This window comes from Mercenaria mercenaria, chromosome 5 (assembly GCF_021730395.1).
Source record: "Mercenaria mercenaria strain notata chromosome 5, MADL_Memer_1, whole genome shotgun sequence".
In the NCBI taxonomy this organism is placed as follows: Eukaryota; Metazoa; Mollusca; class Bivalvia; order Venerida; family Veneridae; genus Mercenaria; species Mercenaria mercenaria.
Genome location: NC_069365.1, coordinates 40,072,965 through 40,086,777, shown reverse-complemented (window position 1 = coordinate 40,086,777; position 13,813 = coordinate 40,072,965). Strand labels below are relative to the sequence as shown.

General features: G+C 36.8%; 1 protein-coding gene across 12 annotated transcripts in view; it reads left to right on the top strand.

Annotated features, from left to right (window-relative positions):
• LOC123556957 (glutamic acid-rich protein-like) overlaps positions 1-13,813 on the top strand; it is a 28,638-nt gene that overhangs the window by 3,343 nt on the left and 11,482 nt on the right. For 6 of the 12 annotated variants that reach the window (XM_053543276.1, XM_053543275.1, XM_053543274.1 and 3 more), the window contains exons 2-3: positions 12,402-12,440; positions 13,348-13,593. The exons of 5 other annotated variants lie outside the window; for them this stretch is intronic. In XM_053543276.1, coding sequence (XP_053399251.1) covers positions 12,402-12,440; positions 13,348-13,593 — 285 coding nt within the window. The remainder of the gene's footprint in view (positions 1-12,401; positions 12,441-13,347; positions 13,594-13,813) is intronic. One more of the 12 variants, XM_053543278.1, reaches the window with a different exon arrangement.

Below are 13,813 nucleotides of genomic sequence, written 5' to 3'. Positions count from 1 at the left end.
AGCTTCCTGTTCAAATGTGATAACGAGGATATTTGTTTGTTTCAGTGTAAGTTCAAAATCTTTTTTACCGAATGGACGTCAGATACAATATTTTTAAGAGTGGGACAGCCACTTGTGAAAATGTAACATACGATGTTCACGAGAGAAGTGTATTTTGATCTTGCATGTAAAACAAACAAGCTTTCCTTTTATATCATACAATTTCAATGGTTTTCACAAATATACCTATTTTCAAATCGCAACGTGACGCGAATTGTGCCATGACTGCACAATGTCTTCACGGCAAAATATCAATGTTGAAAAAAAAAGTTAAATAGTTCTACGAGATATCTAGATTTCTTTTGCATTTTGATACGGTGAATTGTATAGCATATGTTCTTAAAGCTATTTATATACATTTTTATCTCTTTTGAAGTATATTTTGGAGAAAATTTCTGTGTATTTATAATTCATATTCTTTCGCATCCAAGTGTAGTTCCGTGCCATTGAAAAATAAAAATGATATTTTCACTGCTTTAAAACAGTGAAAATATCAATTTTATTTCACTGATACAATCCAGTATTTCACTGAAAAGCATAAAATGAGCCGTGCCATGAGAAAATCAACGTAATGGGTTTGCGACCAGCATGGATCCAGACCAGCCTGCGCATCCGCTAACAGTTTCTCTAATTACAATAGGTTTTGAAAGCGAACAGCATGGATCCTGACCAGACTGCGCGGGTGCGCAGGCTGGTCTGGATCCATGCTGGTTGCAAACCCACTATGTTGGTTTTCTCATGCCACGGCTCAAATGATTTATTATTACATGTTTTAAGTATCTCATTGAAATATTAACGTTAGAACGAAAGGCTATAGCTTGTCATTTCAAAAGCGGAAAAAATATCAAATATAAAAAATTTGGTTAAAACCATTGAAACACTTGAAATAAATGCAAAATTTATGTTCAATGGAAGATGAAATATCTAAGTATTTATTTTCGGCATAAATTTTATTACAAAGAAATATTTAAAGAAACATTTTTTTTTTTCAAAATAACGGATATCCTGAAGAAGAAAAACGCTCGTACATCGTTAATGAAAGACATTTCAATTTTAGACCGAGTCAAACCAATATCCTCTATAGGGCAATGAAGACGGATTTTAATACTCTATTTTGGAGATATTCTTACGAAATCAAAAAGTAAGAACTTAATTGATAAATTGTATGACAATATGCTGCAAGTTCCTAAATCTGAGCAAGCTATCAACCTGTAAGATCTAGAGGATATTTGTTTGTTTCAGTGTAAGATTGAAATATCTTTCATTAGTGAACACCAGATGCAATATTTTCATGAGTGGCATAGCCACGATAGAAAATGTAAGATTAGGTGTTCTTGAGTGAAAGATATATTAAATTTTATCTTACATGTGAAACAAACACATTTTCTTTTTATTTTATGTTTTGACTAAATTTACCGCTTTTAATAGTGACAGCTATATTTGATAATTAATTTTTCACTGTGAAAATAGCAAATAATTATTTTACTCTAATATTTCGATAAATCACTGAAAAACATGTTATAGAAATAGCTAAAAGAATAACTTTTTGCCTGCATTATACCGCATTTTTGCTGCATCTTTTATTTTGTTTCGATATTTCTTGCTACCGAATTATTGTGTGTATCTATTAAAGTTAATTGTCTGGCCCGTTCAAAAAGAGTGACACTGTCATATATTAAAAAAAAAAAAATTTAACATTTACCTTATAGTCTCCACTGCTTGACCTTATGGGCGACTCCTCCAGAAGAACGTTATTTTGCAGGGCGTATGGATGAGCCCATGACCTTCTGCTTTTGAAGGTCACTTCATAAACCATTTAGCTGTAGAATACACTTTCATTACATCAATCGCAATTGCATATAGGATAGTGACAATAATTGAAGCTAGCTGCACATTAAGGTCACAAGTTGCAAGTATGGCGGCTCGAATTCAAATTATACCGTTCAATACGTAATTATCTGCAGAGTTCATCAAACATTTTGTTTCCAATTCACCGCTCAATTATCTGAAACCCTTTGATAATATTATTTGATCTAACATAAAAGGCCCCAGTGTATGCGTACTGTGAGAACGGGGTTAACACCGGAAAAGAAAATGTGTCCGAGCCAACATATCAAATGTTGTTGTGCCAGCCGGCGCAACTCACAGGAACAAGTTCTTCGTGCCCAATCAAGCAACTCCTTGATGGACTGGAATAGTTGTACAATTAGTGGCATGATACCGCAAACTGGAGAAATATCGGAAATCGCCTAAATGTTTGAATAATATTTAAAGCATGATAATCATTTTAAACAACGATTGAGTTTTAGCCAATATGTATACAACAGCTATGTTTATCTACTATTTATAAACTACGGGTCATGGGTGTATCAAGATTATGCATTTTGTAATAACAGTCACATAAAAGCATATTGTTAGGAGCACGTATGAAATAACATAACTGTTACTTTCTTTGCTTGAGAAACGAATTGCATTCATGATTATTTTAACGATGTACGTCATTTTTTGAAGTTGATAAATAACTATTAATTTAGGTGATTATGACCTAATTGTATTATAGCGATTCAATAAATCCGAGAAAATCGAGAAAATCTAAATTTATTAAATATTTTGGGAGTCCTTAAAATCGGTAGAGACACTAGATATACAGTACAATAGTGTTGTAAAGAGAACCGTTGAAATATTTTGTTTGTTTTTGATATACAGGTTTTTTATGTTTTAAATTTCATAGACATTGGTATCCGTTTTAGAAAGTTTATATGAGCCGTGCCATGAGAAAACCAACATCCGCGCAGTCTGGTCAGGCTCCATGCTGTTCGCTTTTAAAGCCTATTGGAATTGGAGAAACTGTTAGCGAACAGCATGGAGCCTGACCAGACTGCGCGGATGCGCAGGCTGGTCTGGATCCATGCTGGTCGCATACCCACTATGTTGATTTTCTCATGGCACGGCTCAATTATACTGGTAAACTGTGAAGTTCTTCTGGTGGCATGCCCCTTTAAAGTTAAAACCTTTTTTTCTCATTCCGACAAATACATTTCTACATAAGCTTAGTTTAGATAAGAAATGAAATATATTAATATATAAATCTTTCAAAGTTGCAATGTTCTATTCATACTTAACAAAGAGTACAATACATTAAACGTAATTTGTAACCGTTCGTAATTGATTTCGAACTTGAATAACACGATGGACGATAAACCTAACACTACAGTCTCTTTGAGAAAAAAGAAACTTTCAAAAGTCCCGTCGACTAATAATGACACATTCAGTTAATTGTTCGTCTGCGACTGTCACGAGGCGTTTACGATTTAGGCCCGTACAATTAGAGAAAAGAAGACTTATCTCCCGTCTTTAGACATACAATGGTGCCATTTTATCTACAACGTTCACTAGTTAATTAAGTCTTTTCAAATTTAGCGCTGGGTACCTGAGATGCCGACCATTTTGCGGACTTTTTATTATTTGATAAATACCTACTTTAAATGACAGTCAGCTTAGTTTAAATTGATTTGAAAATCTTCATTTTTTTGTTCTTTAGTTACTGTAAATTCTTTGGTTTCTAAAGTATTAAGAAATTGATAATGACAGCTTTGTTGATTTTTTCTTTAAAAATAAACATTGCTATTTTGTGTGTACAATGTTGTGAAATGCACAGTTTCTTAAAATGTTTACTTTATATGTTAATGAGCGGTTTTCTAGGTTTTGATTGATGCATTTTCTATTGCCGAAGGTTTAACCCTTAGCCTACTGGCGGCAAGTGATTCTGCCATTGCGACCAGTGCAGACTAAGATTATCCCCGTGCAGGCTGATCATGGACCAGTCCATTTTAGAAATTTAGCAGGGTGAATGTTAATTTGTTATATGGATGTAGATAAAATGACCAATTTATCAAAATTTTAACGTGCAACCTCCGGCTTAGGAGTTCACCACGCGTTTCCCCTGCAACGCTGCGCCTCCCAAGGTCGCTGAAATTTGTCAAACAGTCACATGATTAAACAAATAACCAAAAGAGAACTATCAATTACTATACCGAATAATTTCATTTAAAGCAACAAATAATTAAATCATGAAAAAGTTCTCCCTCACTTCAACACACCCTGGTCCCAGCTTCATAGACTTTGAATAGAACTGTTCCTAAAATATTGATTCGATGTCGGGATGTAAGAACTCACCCAATATTTTTTTTTGAGATTTGTTTCTCTTTTTTTTTTTTTTCGTGCATGATGTTTTAAGAGTTGAATGTTCCCACTGCACATATATCGCTGAAAATCGTCGGAATGCATGAATGTCTTTTCTTTCATTTTTGTTATAATTTAAATTTCGTTTATTTCAATAGACACTATTCTTAAGTACCCGCTAAACGTTTAAGGAAATTGGATTCTATATAAATGAGGGAGGTCCGTTTTCCGTGATTATTACAATTTACTTTTTAATTTTATGTTGCAATTGAATGGTTTTATTCATATAGGCACTTTTAGTAATATGAGGTTGTGGACAATTTCTTTGCCTTCCTCGGGCGAAAAAAAAAACACTGTTAAAGATATCGTTGCTTTTTGCTACACTAGCATAGGAATTCTAAAATGCATTTAAGTGAGAAATGAAATCTACTCGGCACTATAGGAAAATTTTGCTTTTTTAGGGGCGGGGTGGGTTAACGTCACACCGACACTATTTTAAGTCGTATGGCGACTCCCAGGCTTTTGATGATGGAGAAGGACCCAAGATGCCCCTTCTTGCATTATTTCATGGCACCTAGGTAGAACCGTCGACCTTCCGTAAGCCAGCTGGATTGTTTCCCCACCTGAAGAATTCAACGCTGCGAATAAAGCTCGAACCCATAATATCGGTTAGGGGCAGAAGATTTGAAGTCAGTGGTCTTAACCACACATGTACAGCCACGGAGGCCGCTCTATCGGAAATTATGTAGAATAAAGCTATTTAGAACAGATTGATAAAATAATCTGGACACTACGTTATTATTCTATGTGCACGACACAGTCTCCTCGTGTGCGCAACATGGTATATCGAGCGTTCGTGATAATGCACGTGTTTGTAATTATCTTTTATTTTATTCATTGTACCAATATGCAGTGCGCAAAAGATATCTCTGCCATATAAGAGAATAGAAAATGAGACATGCGGACAATGTCTTCAGTCGTGTGCACGAGATCATTATACCGTGCATTCGAGATGACTTCACATAAGCTCACGTAACTATACCATAATCACCAGATTATACAATAAATTTCTTCTCATAGAACATCGTCTATACTCACTAAGTTGTTCAAGCATATCTAAGTATGTTAATGGACCAAAATTGTCATCTAACTTCTGTCAAAAACTTCGAACGAACGCAACTGGAAAGTTACGGTCACTTTGTCAAACGTTTTCCCCATATATATAGAGAGATTTTGATCGTGAAAATTTCACACTAAATCAAAGCAGTTTTAGTTTTGATATAAACACTAAAGGTAGTTTTGATATAAACACTAAAGGTAGTTTTGATATAAACACTAAAGGTAACAGGCACCAGTATGTTGATGTTAATACATAAAATCAAGGTCCCTTAAAGATTCGTTCGTTTTATTATTATGATTTCCACTTAAGGCAACAAAAATCATCATCATCATCATCATCATCAACAACAACGTTTTAATCATTATTTTTAGTCATTATTATTTTATCGGAACAGTATGAAAGCTTTCATTCTTTTATTTTGATTAATGATTTCAAAATTAATGCGGGTTTAAGAAAATGATTAAATCTAAAACGCGACGCATTGACAATAAGAATGTAAATGATTAAAGTCGTAATGTTATATCATATAATTATATTATATATATGCAATACTATTTAGGTCGCGAAGGTTGTACCATCTTCAGTGTTATAATTATTATATCAGATAAAATGCGTGTGTAAATGTACCCGTGCATTTGCACTTCCTATCAAACATACCGGTGTGTATCTGAGTAGACTGTCACGTTCAGTGTAACTTTTCTCATGAACAACGTATGCAATTGCAATTCAGATTTGATGATTCCAGTGTAGGCATACGTACACTACCGATTTTTGCTTTAAGCCTGCTTCAAAATGTATGAAGATAGCCAAGGCAATGTTGGTACAAATCTGGCTAGCACTATCATTTTACGGCAGCGAGGCTAACATAAGGCTATATTAAGCAATAAACTCTGTACGAAGATCCTTTGGAAGCATAGAATGCAACCAGGCAAAATAATAGTGGACTGTGTATTGATTGAGTCTGTTCATCAAAGGTAATGGAAATCGCAACACTCCTCACGCCCCCTATTACCGGCTTAAGCGGAACTCTATTATCCATAAACATTGAGTGGACTTCCAAAGGAACAGAAAATATAACCACACTGAATTTTCGAATTAAAGTGTAGTTCCTTTTGATATTTGAAATAACAACGGTGAGGTAACTTATTCCACAAACGGCAGCATTTATAGTTTTTCGGCTGTTTCAGTCAGACTTCGGTATGATGCGATTTATCACCGAGGGACACCAAATGTAGCGGGCACTGGCCGACACGCTGGAGGGGTACCAGTGCAGGCTGAAGCTGTCAAAGATTAAAATACTAAAATACCAGGAATGTTAATTGCATATGTAAGAATATGCCATTTACATAAAGAGTGTAATCAGTTAATTGTGTTTGTAAATTATGAATATTTGATTTAAAGGAAAACAGTGGCAAAATTTGCATTGTATTAAAGCAAAAACATCAAAATTAAAATAATTGTCATGTAGGTTTAATATTATTTCTTTCGATTGTTTTGTTGACGTTCCTCGCGGAACTATGTTTAGCCGTCTATTCTTATCTTACCATGAATATTTCAATGCAACTATTCAGGCTTGATAAGAGAACTTTAAAATACATGGGCTTGTACAGATCCTGTTAAATTTCGTTCATGAGGCATTCATTAAAATAGTAGCCACTGTACGTTTTACAATTTAAATGTTTATTAACATTTGAAGACAAAAAAAAGATAAATTTTCGAAACGCATATTGTCGGACAAACATTGAAAGATAACATTAAGTACACTTTTTGGCATACAACGATTTCACCGTACTTTCTAACATAGGAAGTTCTTACATTAGAATGGCGTATTTCTGGCTAAATATTGAGAAAACACTGCATGTAAGGATAATACTTGCAATAAATCTCATTAATATAATTATTATCATCAAATTATTATTATTATTATTATTATTATTATTATTGCTGTCGGTTCGTATTCGTTGTAACCGCAGACGTCCTCTTCATCACCATGTCATCATCATCATCAGCAGCAGCAGAAGCAGCAGCATCAGTAGCATCAACATCAGCATCTATTGTTTTATCAGCTATATATTGTTTTGCTGCTGTTGTTAACACACCTCGAAATGTATAACAATAACGATAATAATCACCATCAGCAGCAGCAGCAGCAGCGGCAACAACAACAATAGCAGCAGCATCGTTATCATCGTCATCTAATATTGTATTATATTATATACTGTTTTGATGCCGCTACCTCTAGTCGCACTTTACAATAATGATATTTATCACCATTAGCAACAACACCTACAGCATCAGCAGCAGCAGCAGCAGCACTTCCCCTTCTTCATTAACGATAAAGTGCATCTTTAAGAGAAGACCTGTGTGCCCTTAAGTATCATTTATATATAAGACAAAATACACGGGCTCTAGATAAAAGTCACGGTTACATCCTTAACATCAAAGTTCATTGAAAATAAAAGCGTAAATACGTATATGGTATTTATTGCTGACCGTGTACGTCGGCTTTTGGTACAAACTACTTATGAAATAAAAATAAATTATTTCATTAACATATTCGGGCACCTCGTGCCTGGCTCGACGAAATAGAAGATATAATAGAAACGTAAGAGAGATTTTTCTCACCTGGTTCAAATTTAACGATTTACAAAACTATACAAATCTTCTGTACCATCCCTGTATAGAAAAATTATCATAAATTGAAAATGACATAGCGTATTTTGTTATTTAATTAAAATTGAAAGTTTACAGTCATTCATTTGCATATCATTATTTTAAGATATGTTCATTTTAATTAATTTTAATGCAAAATTCACACCATTAATGTGAACATATAACAGAAGATCCGAGATAATTAATATAAATTCAATACGTAAAAAAAAAACATTAAAATAAGCCAATATGCTTAAAATGATATTAGCTCTCAAACGTACGAAAGCAATCATAGATATATGAGCCGTGCCATGAGAAAACCAACATACTGGGTTTGCGACCAGCATGGATCCAGACCAGCCTGCGCATCCGCGCAGTCTGGTCAGGCTCCATGCTGTTCGCTAACAGTTTCTCCAATTCCAATAGGCTTTAAAAGCGAACAGCATGGAGCCTGACCAGACTGCGCGGATGCGCAGGCTGGTCTGGATCCATGCTGGTCGCACACCCACTATGTTGGTTTTCCCATGGCACGGCTCATATATTTGTCGCAGCTTTATTCAACGTTTGCAACATATTGAACAAATGCAAATGCAAACAATTTTATACATAAAAAAGATCTCCTTCCATTTATATAGATAAAAAGGCTCTAGTTATTAATTATTATTAGATATAAAGAGCTATTTTCTCAACGCGACATCGCTGAGGTTGATATTTTAATTTGATATACGCCTCCGAGGTTTTAGCAATGTTTCATATTTTAATATCAAACAACATTTTCGAGAGGGGGATTGTCCCGAGTTTGATTCATCATTTAAATAGCTTTTTCTGTCATCTAATTGAATTATCAAGTTTATGTGAGACGATGACCAGCCTCAACTTTCGCCAGTCCCATTAACAAGTTTCTTTCTTTATATGACATCTTTTTACATCTTATTGTGTCCAGTACCGATATCGGAGCCTTAAACCGCGGCCAAAATCTTAATTAATTGACTCGTAAAAAGAGAATAGGATATCCATCGTCACGGACACCGTGATTTGTCAGCGGGAAACACGGCTAGGTACTGGCCCGTACCGCCTCTTGAAATCCATTTCAGAAAGGTAATTTCAGATAGTCGTGTAAACTGGCGACATTTTAAAATTTCCCGTCGTCCCTGCATGTTAGTCCGGGGTGTAATGTAACCGTAGGCTTGGTGATACATGCATGTACCAATTAAAATCCAGGAGACAAGTGGCGTCTATTGAATTGTCTTTGATGTTTACCGTCCTTTTCAAAATCTCTATATCAAAGATGGTACAATTGTCACCGTGAAGTAGATATATGTATACGGTCCTTCAAATACCAGGAACTTCTTGGTTGGCGAGGAATTTTTAGCAAAAATCTGGATAATTGTACTAAATTCGTTTTATTTGCCTAATTTATACAAAAAATTTTTGATATCAACATGATGGGCATATGAGTCATTGAACTAAATTGCGTATTCAGACCAATGTTACTTATTTGTCGTAGTATTCTGTTTTTATTTCAATCTATGCTGTTTTGCTCCTCACAGATTCATTTTGAAAATCCGTTGTCATTTCCTTCGTCACCTTTTGGAGGCAGTAAACAGTTTTCAGAGCTTCTCGGCCTGTTGTCGCCTACTTGACTTTCAAAACCCACACAAAAGTCTGTAACCACAATAAAAAGTTAACTCGTCTGCAAGATCAGTGTCATTTTCAAAAATATATTGAGCCGTGCCATGAGAAAACCAACATAGTGGGTTTGCGACCAGCATGGATCCAGACCAGCCTGCGCATCCGCGCAGTCTGGTCAGGATCCATGCTGTTCGCTTTCGAAGTCTATTGCAATTAGAGAAACTGTTAGAGATTAGCCTGCGCATCCGCGCAGTCTGGTCAGGATCCATGCTGGTCGCAAAGCCACTATGTTGGTTTTCTCATGGCGCGGCTCAATTATAGTCAACAAAAATTTTGTTTTGTCTCTGTCTGTATTATGACACTTTGTCTAAAATTTCATTTTGTCGTATGGTAAAAAGTTTAATAATATATCTAAACGATAAATTCTTGCTCTCCGTAGAACCTCTCAAAACATCGGGACGTTGTTTCCTAGGTAACTTTTGGTTTCCACCTTAGGAGTTGGATTTTCGTCTACTTTTAAGGGATTGTTCTGGGTTATTTGTTTTATGCAAAGGTGAACATTATTTTTGTATCCTCTTGTCCTTCTTTTCAAGCTTTAATACATTATACCAGTATCATTTCTTCCTGGCTTAGGGAAGGTCGGTGGTTCAAGCAAGGTGCCTGCCCGTGATGAAATGATGCCTGGAGGGGCACCTTTGGTCTTTCTCCATCATGAAAAGTTCGAAAGTCGCTTTATGACCTATAATTGTGTCGGTATGACGTTAAACCCAACAAAAACAAAAAAAGGATCAGTATTTATATAAATTGCTATGCATATACAGATGGTCTACTTTAAAGAATTGTGCAGGGTTTTCTTTTTGGGATTCCGAAATAAAAAGTAAGTTGTATAATTTTTACAATTTCCAGAAACATGTGTTATCGAATTTAACTTCATTCCTTTGCTTTATTTGGTATCTGTCGTCTGCCTATACACACGAATATTTAGAACATATCCGTGCTGTCTTGCTTTTACATCTGGTTGTTAAATTCAGAAAGAGTTTTGTATCCAAACCCAAAGACAGGTGACAGTATGGCTACAAAAAGTTTTGTGACCCGCCTCATATGGGAAGTAAGGTTCAGGTCACGTGTGACGCCGGGAACATTTCGAACTCCATTACCAGGCGGAATCAAGTCCCCATTTCAGTCACTGACAATTTAATTGAAAGTATTTACTAATATACTGACGAGATAAAGAAACGCCTCATTGAAATTTGGCGTTATTTTTTTCCTAACGCTTTTAATTGTTGTGAAATGTAGTAAATCTACATGTACTCTGACCGACAAACACAGTGAACAAAAACTCGCGCGATTTCATTCAGCCATTTGTTCACTTCATGTACCTGGTCATGATTTCCTCGTGCAGTCCGTGCATGTAAACCATGTGGTTTGATTGAACGATTTTTGCACATGTACATGTGTAATATGACACACAACCATATTTTCAGCTATTCTCTGAAAAAAACATTAGTTTTCGTAATGCCGAGGCTGAATTCTGAAGAGAGGGCTCAGGTTTTGGCTATGCTTGAATGTGGGCGAACGCAGGAACAAGTTGCTAGACGTTTTAACGTCTCTCGTTCGACAATTGTGCGTCTTATTCGACGTGTTAGAGACACGGGAACGTCTATCTATAGACCACGTTCAGGTAGACCGCGTGTAACGTCAATACGACAGGGTAATTATATACGTCAACGTCATTTACGTGACAGATTTGTGACGGCGCAATCTACGTCACGTATAGTTGTAGGTAACCGTGGACGTCCAATTAGTCGACATACAGTGAGAAATCGACTCAGAGAACGCGGAATTACCTGTCGTAGGCCCTACCGCGGTCTAATTCTAACGTTACGCCACCGTCACCAACGTCTTATTTGGGCCCGCAACCATCGTGGCCAGCGTTGGCAGAACGTAGTGTTCAGTGACGAGTCGCGTTTCAACTTGTGGAACGCCGACGGACGTATCCGTGTCTATAGACGACGCCTTGAACGCTACGCAAACAATTACGTTTTGGAGCACAATCGTTACGGTGGAGGTGGAGTAATGGTGTGGGCAGCAATCAACCATAGGTTTAAGTCCCAACTCGTCGTTTGCCAAGGTAATCTCACAGCCAGGCGTTACATCGACCAGATATTACGTCATGTAGTTGTCCCTTTATTCCGTCAACGTCAAGGATTAGTCTATCAGCACGACAACGCGCGACCTCACGTTGCACGCGTCACCAGGGACTTTCTACAGGCTAGAAACATTAATGTTTTACCTTGGCCGGCGTGTTCACCGGACTGCAATCCGATTGAACACGCGTGGGATTATCTCGGACGGCGGTTACGCCAACGTCAACCCCAGCCAGCAAACGTCCGGGAACTGGTAGCAGCGCTGCACCAGGAGTGGGCCAGAATCCCACGGTATCTGTTACGCAACTGGTGCGGCTCTATGAGGCGTCGCCTTGCTGCTGTGGTTGCTAGCAGAGGTGGCCACACGCGCTACTGATTTTTCTAATGCAATTTCTCCGACCGGGCTATTAAAATTCAAGATTTAAGCTTAATGCGACAATGAAATGATTTCTTATTGACCATAAATTCTTGTAAAGCATCTAATTTGCGAATGGAATTGTTCTTTTCTAATTTTGAATCACGGTTAAAGAAAAATTGTATACCGAGTTTGAATGAGACGTTTCTTTATCTCGTCAGTGTATATTAGCAGTTTTCTAATTTTAAAAACACTAAATTTTTGTTCCCCACAGATCATGCTGAAACATCTGGACTCCGTCGTCGTTTCCTAGGTAACCTTCTGTTTTCACCTTTGGTGTTGGAATACATGCTCTTTTTCTTTTGCATGTATTTTGTGCATGGGGTTTTCTCTTCTTCTCAGTTTGTCTTGTCTGTATTTAAGAAATAATATTTTATATATTTGATGACGAAGCGGAATAATTTCACGTATGCGTAGCCCGAGCGGCGTCTAACCAATTTGCATTGTATAGGTATATTCAAATTTGTTCTGTAATATACTAGTAAATTACTATCATTTCGACTATTGTATACATATATATTATGCAAAGAGGGGAGCGGTGGTCTGATGGTTAAGGTGTCGGTCGTCGTGAGTTCGAGCCCCACTGGGGTCAGGACCACGTCTTTTCATATGACACCAGTACATGTACTGGTTTTTCCAGGAAGCGGACACGAGAGTAGTTGAAATAAGTTTTAAGTTTTCATCACAATCGAGCTAAAATAAATTAGTATAAACTAAAATGTGTGTTAGGCACAGTAAAGAAGATGCCCCTCTGAATAATTTAGGTTTGCATATTCGCCTAATAATCAAGTCAGTTTGTGAATTCAGTGTAAAACTTTTCTGTTATACCATTTCGACTCTGAAATGTCTTTTTTATGTCAATGGCAGATCAAATAAGGAAGCACTCATTTTCGGCGCCTGTATGGCACCAGTTATTTTGTCGACATGACGCCGATAATGCCATGATGCTATGAAAATAAACATGTTTTTTTTTTTTCATATTAGAAAATGTTTTTTAAATCATTTACACGTTTCTTGAAATAGGACAATATTATTACCTTTAATGTTATTCGTAAAAAGTCTTTTTTCAATGTATTATTATAAATGATGCCGGAGAAAATAAAATAAATAAAATTGCAAATAAAGCAGAAAACGTGCCTATATTTGGCTTTTGAATTCAGAATCTCTTGTGTGCCCGAAGCCTGGAACAGACAACAATAAGGTAACAAAAGTGTCTGGTGACCCGCCCCATATGTCAAGCAAGGTTCAGGTCACGTGTAATGCCGGGAAACATTTTACCGGAAGAGAATCAAACAAAACAATGGTAACAGTCCAATGTCAACCACTTCCGCATCCGTGTATGTGCATGGCAGCATGGACGACCATAGATGATTTTCAACTCATGTACGATTTCAACTGTACATCAGGTGTGAATTTAGAAGTTACCGCTTTGAAAAATCATTTGAGCCGCGCCATGTGAAAATCAACATAGTAGGTTTGCGACCAGCATGGATCCAGACCAGCCTGCGCATCCGCGCAGTCTGGTCAGGATCCATGCTGTTCGCTTTTAAAGCCTATTGCAATTAGGGAAACCGTTAGCGAACAGCATGGATCCTGACCAGATTGCGCGGATGCGCAGGCTGGTCT